Genomic DNA, 14,656 nt, shown 5'->3' on the forward strand with positions numbered 1-14,656 from the left:
CACAAAGAAAATGCAAAAGCAGCCTTTAGGTTCTGGTAGTCTGGTCATACTGACGACTCGCTCTCATGTCGTTATTTATGGTGAAAGCGAGTATGCCTGTGGTTAAGTGGTTAGTTAAGAACAAATATGTTATAGTAGTTAGTGTACATTGGTGTGCATGTGTGTGTATGTGACGTGTCTGTATTAGAATGTGTGTTTGTGTACTGTGGTGTGTGTGATTTTGTGGTATGTTATTGATTTAGCTTGTAAAGAAACAGACTGTGCACTCAGAGAGGTTTAGATGAGGCTCGGAGGTGAAGACTAACAGATGACAGAACAGACTTCTTTGATTTTTCCTTGATTTTCTCTCTCTCCTTCTGCAGCTGTTCGTTTTTTTTCTGCTGTATTCTGTTCATCAGCTGGTATTAATCCCTCCAAACACTCAGGACCCTTTCAGACAAACGGGAACGCCTCACTTTACAAACCACTTGTGGCACCAGACACACGACCCTTGGAGTGTGTGTTTGTGAGAGAGAGATAGAGAGGAAATAGAGCCCAGAATCTGGTTTTGGTTAAGAGGGCACAAACTTGCATGCACACACTTACGCTGGCTCTGGTGCAGTTGTGTCGCTTAGCTCCAGTGATGACAGGCAGAAATAGTTTTGACGGCGCACGTGTGAGACAAAGTTTAATAGGGCGAATAGGTTTGTCACTACACACACACACACTGTCTCTCTTTGGCAGTTTTGATCTGTTTTTGATCACTTGCAATCTTCTAGATATCAAAGTAATGTGCCAAGGACAAATTTGAGCCAATTTGTGGCATTTATTGAGACAAGCTGCGATGGACATCAGAACAAACTAACCCAATTTGAGAATGTGCGTAAGGCTGCCAGTTGACCCTGTCACATTTCTAGATTCATATTTAGATTCTGTCTTCATTCTGGGAAGCCTTGTGGTCTGATGTTTTATGGTGTTCACACATAAACATCACTGGGTCGCTCTTTTAAGAATCCAAAAACTCAGTCTAATGTCATGGCCTGATCTGATTGCAACCTCTGGAGCACATTCTGTACTCATTTGGCAGTTTTCGTAGGAGGGTGGAACTGTTTTTAGATGTTGCTCAAGTTTAGCAAAGGTCTCTGAGGATTCCATCATGAGCTCTGTATATAGCAACAGGAGCGGGGTTGACTGCTTCTTCAGAGCGTTTTTCAAAAAGATTTGAGCTCTCATGATGAACTCAATTTTATATATACAATTTTACCTGATATGTACTACTCTACATGTTGGAATTTCAAGATCCTCCCTCAGAAGGGACAGCAGCTCCACCAGCTCATGTTTACACTGTTCTACAAATCATCTAAACAGAAATGTAGCGTAATGTCTAAAGAATTGAATACGAACTGAGTTTGTCATGCTCCAGAAAGAAACAATAGTACCGTGAATGTAGTCTGTATGATTCATACGCTAAGTCTTCTGAAGCTCTGTGATAGCTGTCAAACCTAAAATCTGGCGTTTTTATGATTTAGGTAAATTGATTAAATATACTGCAAGTGTTTCTTACTGCACACCACTGGATAAACAGAAACTGTATAATAATTCATTTGTTATTGTGTATATTATCAACACGAAAATGCATGAAGAATTATTATTTTAATATACATTTACTGTTATTAGTACTATTATTTATTTGAAAGCAGTTGTCTTGCTTTAAAGGATTTTATACATACCATCCTAGTCATATGGACTGCTTTCACTGGAAGGTTCTTTCTTTCTTTTTGGGGCTTGACAGTGCCACTTTCACTCAGCATAATAACATGCATGTGTGGGAGAGTAAACAACAGAATTTTTTGTTGTTGTTGTTGTTGTTTTTTTGTACGGGGCTGCATGATGTGATCCAACAATCAAACTGCAAGCAATATGCAATATGATATGATGGAGAGACTGAAGAGTGTGCGTCTGATACACTGGAACCAATAGGTTATTGACACACATCTGTAGTTTGTTTTCCATTAATATGGAATGAATTAATCACATTTGTTCACTGCTGTCGCCACGCTTTTCCTGTATTGCTTTGAAACTGTGCTGGTTGATTGGATTGGGAGCAAAAGTTGTACTTTTTGTACAAGTCAACTCATAAATGACAATTACGATTATGATTTAGACTTTGTTGCAGTTTTGCTGCTTTGCTAGGTTCAGAGTTTCTTCTCTACTTGAAGCTGCAAGTTTTCTTTCTGCTAACATACTTTCTGCTATCCCAGGATAATATGCAGAGACAGCTCCAAGGATGACTTCCCGAAATGTGTAAACACTGTGGATCTTTGGCGCTTGTTCTGATATTTCAACTTCTGGCTCAGCCAATGGAGTGAGCTGAAATGTAAAATGGTGGCGGGGCTATTTTTCCCATTCGTTCTGGTGACACTAATTGTTCTGAATTATAAATTCTGGATTTGGTTTGTTAAATGAGGAAAATGAATTGTTTTCAATCAGCTTTATTTTACTTTCTAACAGTATTTGTAGAACCACACATTTCTGCTTAGTGGTATTTTTTAGAAGAACAGACTTCTTCAAATTGGATATTGGTCTGTTTACTGTAATAGAGGGCATAATGGCTGCTCCTCTCATTCCTCTGTTACTGTCTTATGAACTCTGATGTTTGGTTGGCCACAAATATGCAGCCCAGTAATAAATCTTTAGTGTGGTGTGTTTCACTGCTGTACTGTCCAAGAATGCACTGTGAGATTGTGTTATGTGAGTAAATGTATATTCATATCCAACAATATCAGTGGAATCCAAGGAATCTGTATTATCGTGTTTGTGTGCATGTGAATTTGAGTAAGATGGGTGTTTTTCAGAAATGGCAGCTCAGTCAGTTTGTTGACTGCATCTTTCATTCTCTTTTTGCCTTGTTATCTCTCCCTTTTCTTGCATCTGACCCCTTAATCATAACAGTTGCTGCTGCTAAACAAAGCTCTAATTGTGGTTGTGTGTTTTCAGAACCTTTATTTAATTCATTTGCTGTTTTGTCTTGTCAGAAGTGAAACAGACTGATCTTCTGCCCAAGCTTTTAGGTCACAGAGAGAAGCTCTTTTTTAATATTTCCCTGTCTAGCTTGTACTTACTTGAACAATGCTTGAAACTTGGTATTATAAGCACTTCCTGTGTCTATTTGACTTTAAGATGAATCGCTTGATTTATTCCCCAATTGTAAGTCACTTAGGATAAAAGCATCTGCTAAATAAGTAAATGTAAATTTAAGAATATACTGTCTATTTTAAAACTCAAGCATTGTTTTGGTCTCATGTATGCAGGTTGTTAAATGTTTAGAATAGTAAAGGTTGCTTTTTAAGTTCATTTGTGAATGTTCACTGAACTGTGTGTAGGAATGTGAAGCTTCAGGATCCTGGAGATCCACTCTAATAAGCATTTATTTAGTTATATGCCAGTATTTCCCTCACTGCTTTTCCCCACTCTGGCCAAATAAATGTGTTTCATAGAGACTGATATTGCATTCCAGACTGACTGTAATGAGACAAATAGGGCAAGTGCCTTTCCTTGCCAGCTGCATATGCAGTAATTAGCAACATAAAAATTGGTGTAATAAATTCACAAACAAACGACTCTTAGGAACTGATTTTTTTTTAGTGAACAATAAACATACAGCACAACCATTGAAGTCTACTGTAACGAAAATCTACTGAAGGCAAGTTGTGGATGAACCCAAGTGCAGTTTTATTAAGCAGAGTGTAATCCAAAACTGACAAGCTACGCAATATCGCGTTCATCATCGAAGGCAATTCATCTTGGATAATGAACGCGATATTGTGTAACTTGTCAGTGATCTACGGCTCCGTCTATTAAGTGCCGTTTGAAAGCAGGTGATGGTGATTAACACTAATCACTGGACCAGATTTACTGACTAGATGTGCATGATAATATCGTTAGATATATCGCCCAGCCCTAATACAAACAAACAAAGTCTTGACTTGACTTGATAAAGACTTGACTTGGCATGGCATGGCATGAACAGATTTGACTAGAAACAGACTTCAACTCACCTACAGCAGGTTACATAGTTTAAAATTAGGAATTAAGGAACAAAGGCAACATGAGGGCTACTTATCATAACAGTAAGGGTCACATGACATCAACCAACCAATGAGGAAAAACAGAACTGAGAACCACATGACAGGATAATTACCAATGGAAACACAACAAAAGGACCACATGGCAAAATCACATGACTAGACAGGAACCATGACTAAGACGAAATAAAAGACACGAAAACAATGAGCCTGAAACAAAACCAGAAACCCCACATTACATCTTCATGAACAAGTGACTCTTTTGAGCTGATCTTCTTAATGAATCATTCAGAATGACTCACTAAATTAGGATCCACTTTGTCAATTAGTCTGACAGATCCTTTTCTGCGATGGAATTGAAATCGAGTGGAATTGAACCAAAGGTTATGAATCTAAATTGAATAGGACATTTGTATGGATACCCAGCCTGTAAATATATATCAAAGTAAAAAATATTTATTGTACTGTAAATTATTTGCATAAAAATGAAGCACATTTCCCCTCTATAGAGAACTGCCACTCTCAGTCAGCATTCTGATGTTATCTGATAACATCTTGGCAACTTCTGATTCATGTCAAGTTATCACTGACATATCCATCACTCATTTATAGTGATCAGCTTGCATTGGAGATAATTAATTATTATTTTTTTTCATTTTATTATTTGCATGTTGGAATGGTGATATAATGCTTTTTTTATCCCATGGGACGTAACATGAAATAGAGCAATAATAGATGAAAAGACAGAGGGAAATGAATCCAACACTAACAGCAGTATCAAAGCAGGAACACATGCTTTGATCAACTTCAACACTGAAATCTGCAGACCGAAGAGCGAGTAGGTCATCAGAAGTTTGTCTTGTGTTTCCATTTTTGTTCTTTTGTCCAGATTTCTCCAAAGGTTAGCTCATAGTTTGGATTTGTAACCTATGAATAAAATCATATTAATAGTCTGTCTGGTTATTTTACCTTCATAATAATAAGAGCATTCCTTCTGGAGGAAGACAAGGTGACATGAGGATATGTAGATATAACAGGAGAGAAGAAAGGGGTCCATTGATAAAGAGGCCAGTTTATCAAAGTTTGCATCTCGTGTCTGTGAGTGTGTATGCACATCTCATCCAGTGTTGGTCCCAGATGGGCTGCAGCTGTATAAGTAAAACCACACAACCAGCTGTCCGAGCTGTGTGTGTCATACTGCCCTCTAACTGGAGAAACTCACCACTTATGGGGTGAGAACATGTTGAGACCACTGTCACATAAGGTCAGCCCCTCTTCTTTATGTGTGTGTGTTTAACAGTACCAGCCCTTTTAACTACCATCAAAGCATTATTGTATTGTGTTATATAGTGGATATGTGTGCTTTACTTCGTAAATCGTCCTGTACCAGCAAATTTAAGTCTGCATTCCTATAAGGTCAAATACCGCTCTGACCCTCCAGTCAGTATTGTGTGCTCAGAAACACACTTTTTGTGTGTGTTTGAGAAAATATAACTCTTGCCAGAGAACATTTGATTTCTGATGTGCTCTTTAGCCAAAGCAAGCAGAGCTGTAATCAGATTGCCACGGTAAAAAGATCCCTCCACTGAGGGAGTGACATCATTAACTGTTGTGAAGGTCTCTCGCTCTTATTCGCAACCTGACACAAACCGTTCAACAACCTTGACAAACGTTACCAGAGCCTTTTCTTTTAAACCCTAGAAAGTCATCCAAGCCCGCTGCACCATGTAAATGCTCCGAATATAACATAATCACAAAAAAGTATGCATGTCGTTATTGTATTAATGAGAGGATGGAGTCTATGATAAGGATTTTTAAAAAATCTAGCGTTCTCACTGTATCCGATTTGGTTTAAAATGACTTTGACAACACTTATACCATTTTTAACAAAACTTTGAATTTAATAAGTCCTTATGACATATTATTAAAAATTGATAGCCTGAATGCACTGTAAGTCGCTTTGGATAAATGCATAAATTTAATTTAATTTTTTTATTTAATTTCAGGGCAATTGCATCTCCTTCATTATTGACAATGTGGCCAAAAGAATAGGCTGGCTATTAAAAATAAATAAATAAATAAAAATGCATCATAGAATAGTTTCATAATAATCCTCAATTTCTAATTTTTAATAAACTGATAGGTCTGTACAAATGTAATCACTTCACTGACTCTCTTACCCTAGAATACTTTACAGTCCTCTTAAACTTTTGAGAATATAGTGTTCCTGTGTAATTTCGTGTAAATTTGGCCAATTATTGAGAAACGTGGCTTGGTTTGACCACATTTTCCCCTTTCTTACATGCTCTGTGGTGGTTACGGTGCTTGCTCTTATTTAGGGCAAAACTGTCTTGTGCTCTGTTCTTGTACATTTAAATGTTCTAGAAGTGCTGGAAGATTTTGTGCTCATCTGCATTTGAACGGGACAGAAAACAACTTAATTAATCTGCATTTCTTGAGGTTCTAGCTATGTCACTTTTATTATTAAACTCTTGGCTTAAATAGCAGCAAATGATTGTCTAATGATGGTGATGACGTGAGATTTATGATTGACCGGTCATAGAGATGGTCCCACTGGAGCGGCGTAGGATTAACTGCCTCTCACAACACTGTGATGGTGATAAGAGCTGGCTGTGATCTCAGAAACTCTCCGTTTCCTGGAATACATCTTCCAGTCTTTAAGCTAGAGGCCCAGATCCTTAACCACTAACCTACCACTGCAGTCTATCAGATTCTCCACTTCACTCTCTTCTGCCCACGTCAACAAAACCTTTTCATATGCAATGTTTTACGATTACATTCAGATTCAGCATCACACTTTCAAACACACGCTTGTGTGTGTGTCTCTAGAGGATTGTTTCGCTCAGTAGGAGTTTAATTGTATGATGTCAAGTGAGCTTCATTGGTCCAGGAGGATTGCGCTCATTCTCAACAATGAGAACATCTGCTCAAAGCCAGTGTTGTCTTGCTCTGTGATTGGGTCATATTGTCAAACTATCAAACATTTTAATCCATCCTGACATTATTTCCCTTTTTCTTCTAGATCGTTCTGGGTTTATCACGCCATTCTGTCAGCAGATCTCTACCCATCAGTGTTTAATTTATGTTAAAGGACAATCAACAATATGTGGATGGTTTATTGAAATATTTTAAAGTCGTTTATTGTACATCTGGTATCTCGTGGCGGTTGACCATTTGATCTTTGAGGGTTTCATCCCTGAAGTGATAATTGACATGATTTGCAAAAAACAAATGTACTGCTAAAAACACAATAATTGAGCGATTTCATAATAGATCTTTTGTGCGCATTTGAGTCACCAGAGTTAAGTTTGTTTGTAATTTTCTAAACGTAAATGCACATCACTGAACCACACATCATCTTTATGTTATAACATGTAATAGACAGATTTTGCCATTCTGTGAAAGTGGAAAAAAGAACAGAGTGATTTTCTTTCACGAAATTAGTTCACACACAGTACAAGCCAAAATTCTTGCACACCACCCTGAAATGAAGCCCAAAGCCTGACAGAAGCTACATGATTCAGACTTGACAATAGAGATATGTACTCTTTCATACAACCCAGACACAAAATACACAATAAAAAACATTACGTTGTAAGAAATGTTTTTTCTTGTGTCAGAACAGGTCAACAACAGGTTAAAACTGTTTGTGGAGAGGGAAAATTTTGAAAACAAATTGCCCCTAATGTTTCAGAAAAACAAGACTAATGTAAATGAAGTGTAGTGTATTAATGTGAAACACACACGCTTTCTTGTGTTGTGCTGTGTTTGTGTTGTGATTATGTGTGTGTGGTCAGTCTGATTAAAAAGGTCGTTTTTCTCCAGCTGTCAGCGGAAAGAATGGAGAATGTCAAAATAAGTATGAGTGGAATATATGCTACCGTTAGCTCAGACCACACACATACACAACCTCTTCAACAAGCAATGTCATACAATTCAAACAGAAATCAATTGGGCCTCATACAGCGCGTTCCCCTTACTGTAAATATTGTTTCAGAGCAACACATGTGTATGTGTGAGTCTACACACACGTGTATGTGTAAGGGTGTGAGTGTATCTGTCCTCGGTGACAACTGACAAACTAATCACACACACGTTTTCATCATGCAGCAGCGTTTATCTGTTCACAATCTCTTGTTTTACAAGCATGAAGAAATGTACACACATGCGGACACACGTTTGAGGGAAGCAATTTTAGCTTGATGGAGCATTTGACCAATCAGATTGTGGGTGGTCTAAAGAAAGACAACTCTCTCTCCCTCTCTCTCTCTATATAACTTGTATCCTCTAGTGTGTTTTGGTGACACTTTTACAGTAAGGTCAGTTTGATCGTATACACGCATTTGGTACATTATCGTCCAAAAGTTAAAGGTTTTTGAATGTGTTTGACAGAAGTACGATATAAACAGTGCTGTAAAAAGAAACTTGTGAAATATAATATTGTGAAATATTACTTTTGTGAAATATAAAAATATTGTGAAATATTACAGTTTGTTCTATTTTAATATACTTTCAGATGTAATTTGTTTTAGTGATGACAAAGTTGAATTTTCATAACTCCAGTCTTGAGTATCACATGATCCTTCAGTAATCATTCTTATATACTGATTTGGTGCTCAAGAAACATTTCTTATCATCAATGATGAAAATGCATTAAACCATGTATTATATAATGAACAGAAAGTTCAAAAGACCAAATAATCCAACTGTGGATCTCTTGTGATATCGCAGTAAGACAAAGTTTCTAATGACCTAAAAAAGAGACAAATGAGATGTCTCACACTAGAGTCGAGTTACAAGGTCTAGACTGCACAGAGCTGTTTCTCACACACACACACACACACACACACACGCGTGCGTCTTGCTAAATGAGGACATCGTAGACCTCTATTTGTATATATTTAAAGCTAATTATAATTACTGCAAACTAACCCAAACCATACGTCTAAAAGAAAACGTTTTGCATGTTTAATATTGGAAACACATTTTTTGCTTTATTTATAAATCCCTTTTAAATTTGATGGCGACTCAGATGTCCCCAAAGGAAGGTTTGGTCAGATTTGGCTAACTTCTAGGGTCCGTTTTGTCCCTAAAGTAGATGTAATTAAACCTCCATACTCGCTTTCTTTTGTTGCTTATCATAATTGCAAATAAGAAGATCATTGTAAGCTTGAAGAAATGTTTTCAATACTCTCTTTCTCTCTCTCTCACACACACACACACACACACACACACACACACACAGAGTCTGAGCCAGAACATCGTGTCCAAAGGCTGGAACATCCTCTGGCAGGAAGACAGGCCTAGAGTGTCTGATTTCAAACACACAGTGGATTAAAAAAACAAAGTGTGACACAGCAAGGTGTTTACAGATCTAAAAGTGTCATCTTACCAGTTAAAACACACACATTCTTGTTTTCACATTCGCGCTTTTATGTTTTACATGGATACATGAATACACCCAATGCACTCTGGGGCTGAACTTTCTGATTTAGTGACTTCTCTAATCACATAAATAACATGAGTATTACCCAGACACAGCTGGATGACCCCGTTAACCCTGCTCTACAAGTGTGTGTGTGTGTGTGTGAATTCAGACTCCTTTCCCTTCAACAGTTCTGCAATCAAAAAAGAAAAGAAAAAAGACAAGCTATGAAGATGACAATGGCAGTCTAGGTCTTGTAACGTGATTCTACTGTGAAGAACAGCAGGGTCATGTTCATGTCTTACTGACACAGACACAGATATGTGCTACTGCAACTGACCCAGAGTTACTCTTCTCTCAACATTTTCATTCACTGTGTATAAGCATAGACAGGAACTCCAAACTGTCTTGAAGTATCCTGACCTGATAGTTATCCCTGATTATAAGAAAAATAGGAAGCAAAGAATAAAGAATGAGAAGGAAATGAAGAAACTAAGAACGAGAAAGTTCTCTCCCAACCTCATCAATTTCTGTGAAAATGTCTTTGCTTCCTCTGTCTGTGTGTGTGTGTGTGTGTGTGTGTGTGTGTAAGGCTTGCAGCGCTATTACTCTGTTCCTATGTGAGATAATGATAAGAAAGGTATTTCCTTTCTAAATAATTAATTAAGTGTAAGTGATTTTGTGTGTGTTTGTGTGCTGGATCATCTCATTGGAATGTCTTACAGTTGTAAATCCACAGGGTTTCTCAACATGTACACACACACTATGTTCATTATCCTGTCTTTCAATGGAGGTGTATGTGTGCCTGTATGGTGACATTTATTTTATGAAGAAGTGGATTCATTTCATTGATCATGTTTTGGCTCAAACTCAAGTTAAAATGTAAAATGCTTTGAAACAGCACCATGAATTAATTTTATTCTTCTGCGCTCTATTTAAAAAAACCTTATTCCTTCATCTTCACAGAGCAGATGGACAGATGAACACACAAGAAGGCTGGAGAGAGTCATTCATCGTACCAAACGTTCAGGTAAAAAAAAAAACTCCTTTGTGTGTGTGTTGGTATGCATGAAATTTAGAGCTTATATTAAGACGTGCGTGTGTGTGTACGTGTGTATACGTGAGTATAAAGCCTGTGAGATTGCCAGCAATTTCTCTTTGATGTGGTTTAGAGTTCAGAACGAGATGCATTTCCTTCATTTGATCATGCTACCTCTCGCTCTCTCTCTCCCCCTCGCTCATTCCTTCCATCTTACTCATTACTGGGCTATGCTGTGCACACCAGTAGTTTATACGTGAAATCCCTCTCCTTTTTCCATTCTGGTAGCTTCTAACAAACTGATATTGCTCCTCTCTTGCTCTTTCTCATTGGCTGTGTCTAGCTTTGGTTACCTACTCCTCTTTCCACCGCCGTGATTGGCTCCAGTTGGCAGCGGTTTGATTGGCAGGTGGTTTGGCTTTGATTATGGCTGTGCAGTCACTGGCTCTGATCGCGAGTTCTACTGTTTCAGCTTTTGCACCTGTGTGCGTCATTGTGCCAAAACAAATACCGATACAACACAGATAATGTGCACACATGCCATCTCAAAGGATGCTGAAGCAGATGTCTGGAAAGCAAGGTCACTGATGATGATACCTATAGGGTGGATTCATGTCAACAAATGAGATGTACAGTAAGGAATTATATGATATATCTTTAAGGCTTTATAATAGCACTTTGGTAGAAAGACATTAAACTTTGTATTTTAAATACTAAGACATTGTTTCCTTTGGTCCACTATAATCGTATTCTACTTTATTTAAATTTTCAGCCAACCTGAATATATATTAGAAGTATTTTATTGTTAAAGTACTAGTAAATTAATATTGTTATTACTACTACTATTATTAGCAGACTTAAAAGAAATGGATTTTGAAGGATGACACAACTATTGACCGTTTTTCTCTGAAATCTCGCCTTTTTCTGAGATCAAACGAGGATATCAGGTTTACAGAAAATTTTATTTTCCTACAGAAGCTAGTAGACATCTCCTGAGAGCAGTTTGTATAGTTTTACCCCCAAAATTGTCATCAACTGTCCCATTTCAGCACTAGACAGTGCCATGTTAACTTGTGGTAATGTGACTGGGTGCACAACAAAGTTATCAATTTAAACACAAAAGGCAATTAATGTGGTTCAACTGGTATTGAGACTACCAAACTTTACCCTTGCTGTAAGTGTGTCTTTTTAAGCTAAGTAAAATTGTTTATTAATAAGTGAATGAGTTTGTTGTGTTTGTGTGTGGGAGCCTTGTGCACTAAATTGTACATTAAATTCTCTTAAACACACTAGAGTGTCCCATTCAGGTGTGTTGCAGATGGAAATAATGCCTGTATATGCTGAGCTGTAAATCTCTGTATATTTGACAGCAGTGTATGGATGTTCATAAATCCCGAACATACTGTTATGTAGACATATATGATATTGCATGTGTGTGTTTGAAACTATAGACCTCACTCATCGCCGTGAGCTCATTTTGAACAGCGTCCACGCACATAACTCATATCATTGTTGATTGGCTTAGTTGTAATTCTGTTCAACTAAATTTCCGTGAAATGTTGACCACAGATTTGAACTGATTAGATTTGAGTATGAAATCCAAGCATCAGACTGTGTTAGGTGAGTGTGAAACTGTGTGTGAGCATCTGTGTGTACATGCATGGTTTAATAAGGAAGCAATTTAAATCCATTCTTGTGATCAACAGTCATACTGTCTTCTTCCCGCTTCTCAGATTCATGGGTCAAAGCACTCGCACACATACACAAACTCACTCACTTTGTGGCCTCATAAACGTTAACTTTGCGAATGTACAGCTGGTGTTCGGTGTGTTTGTGTGTGCAGCTGCGTGTTCGGTGTGAAATATGGTTCCAATATTGTCCGTCTTTGATGCTAATTTGTTCCATTCATTAAAGACTTTTAACACTCTTTCTTTCTTCTCCCATAAAACAAACACAGACATGCCCAATGTCAAGTAAGCCTAAAGTAAATATGCATGTACACAGACTTTTTCTATTTGTATTTTATCTATAGTTTAACATTTAAAAGCACTTTTTCTTATATAATAATTTGAGTTGCTTTTAAAAATATCTTAGTTGCACGTATATTCGTTTGCGTTTCAACTACAATATAAATGTTACCGTTCCCTGATGCTGCTCTTGACGTTAGGCTCTCTGAGGCTCACCGGCTCCACCAGAGGGATAAATCTGCGCCACGGGTGTTGACAATTTCACAAAACCTGAGATTAATAAAACTTGGATTTTTTCATTATGTTTAGCAAACGTTTTGTAAATCAGGTAAAATCGGCTAAAGCTGCAGGGACAGTTTGTGTGTTAGGGTTTATAAACAAATATTAAATGTGGTAATCTGGTAAATATTTTCTGATTGAGAGGTTTTTTGGAGTAGAAGTCAAGACTACGCATAGGTTTTACAAAACAAACCAAGGCTATGTGAACTGGGTTGAATGATTTGTTCATTCTGAGAACAGAATTCACTGAAAATGTCATATTTGCATGTTTATTTATTTTCATCTTTAGTTCTGAAAACCCGCAACTTTAGTAAACTTCAGTAATAAAATAATATTATTGAAATATTAAACATTTGATGTGTGAAGGCCCTGCAGTTCCAAAGAGAAAAGCATTTTTTTATGGGCCATTGTGTCAGTACTGTGTTGTTAGAGCAGGGACGCAAACTCAATCTGGCTATAGTTTCCACTTCAAAGATCACTTGAAAATTACCACAAAGTCCATTTTCAAATAAAATGCATGGTTTAACTGAATTAATTCTTTAACCATATTGTCCATTTGCTTTCTATGGCCAGTAAAATCACTATGTTAAATGCACCCTGCAATTGCGGCGGTTTAAAGAGGATTGCAGTGGTATGTGAATAAGACGCAGCGTTTGCGCTGAAATAAACAACTGTGATGAAGGCAGGTCAAGTTCTTTGCATGATTATTATTAAGTGTCATGTTTTCTTTCTGGTATGTGCATGTTGTCCCACCCCCACCAGCCCCCAACCCCTCCACTGTTTTTCATATAATGAGAAAAAAGAAGATTAAAGGCAGCAGCAGGTTGTTTCTCTTCACTTTTGATATTCTGTGTTTTGAGAAAAAGAGATATCGCGTGCGAAGCTCACCAGACAACACACTGAACGCAGCAGTCATTTACGAATGATTTGAAGTGGTTTTATTGCGAAAAAAGACCCCCGAATACTATCCAACACAAACACAAGAGTGACCTCAGGCCTTAGGAACACAGATCTGTCTCCTGAGAGTCAGTGTGTGTGTGTTTAGACTAGACTTTAAACTATAAAACAGTGGATTTTGTCCGACTTGTTTAGTGCAGATGTGCTGCATTTGTTACACATTCACACAAACACACTCTTACTAGATATCGTTTGACTCTTGTGTCTACTTTTGTTGCTTCAGTATTATAGATTGTTGTACAGTGAGACGAGTGTGTGTTTGTGTGCGTGTGTTATTTTTAGACACCAGCAGAAGCAATTGTCCTTCAAATTACATTTGGGGTTTGTTTTTCTGTGGTCATGCGAGTGTCATTATCGGTTTAGCAACTTGGAAACAAATAAACACTCTGATTGAATAAATCAGTCTCTTTTCTGGAAGAAAAAAGCAGGAGGCCAGGAAGAACATTGTTTGCACTTGTGATCGTGAATGTGAAAAGATACATTTCTAACTGATTATCTTTTCCTGCTGCTTATCCCTGTTCCAGAAACTAATGGAAAAAAGAAAGGAGAGCGGAAAAAAGGTAATTTCATCATTTTCACGTTTATTTTATTTTATTTTTTTATGTGGCATTCTTTAGGGCTTTTATGTTTTAGTTTATGACAGATTCCTGCATTCATGCATTTTTTTTTTTTTTTTTTTTTTTAGGCAAGAAAGGACCCCCTGGCGCTCCTGGACCCCCAGGCCCACCTGGTCCACAAGGTCCACCTGGAATACCAGGGATCCCGGGAATCCCGGGCAGTAACGCAATGGGTCCCTCTGGCCCACCCGGACCTCCTGGACCCGCAGGGCCACCTGGACCACAAGGTCCACCTGGACCACAGGGACCTTCAGGTTAATACAGACACTTGCCTCTGCACGCAGTCA

General features: G+C 37.8%; 1 protein-coding gene across 3 annotated transcripts in view; it reads left to right on the plus strand.

The window, feature by feature from the left end:
* Nucleotides 1–14,656, plus strand: part of eda (ectodysplasin A) — a 35,847-nt gene that overhangs the window by 15,828 nt on the left and 5,363 nt on the right. For all 3 annotated transcript variants that reach the window (XM_026211986.1, XM_026211985.1, XM_026211987.1), the window contains exons 2-4: nt 10,477–10,540; nt 14,277–14,312; nt 14,438–14,623. In XM_026211986.1, coding sequence (XP_026067771.1) covers nt 10,477–10,540; nt 14,277–14,312; nt 14,438–14,623 — 286 coding nt within the window. The remainder of the gene's footprint in view (nt 1–10,476; nt 10,541–14,276; nt 14,313–14,437; nt 14,624–14,656) is intronic.

This window comes from Carassius auratus, chromosome 30 (genome assembly GCF_003368295.1).
Source record: "Carassius auratus strain Wakin chromosome 30, ASM336829v1, whole genome shotgun sequence".
Classification (NCBI taxonomy): Eukaryota; Metazoa; Chordata; class Actinopteri; order Cypriniformes; family Cyprinidae; genus Carassius; species Carassius auratus.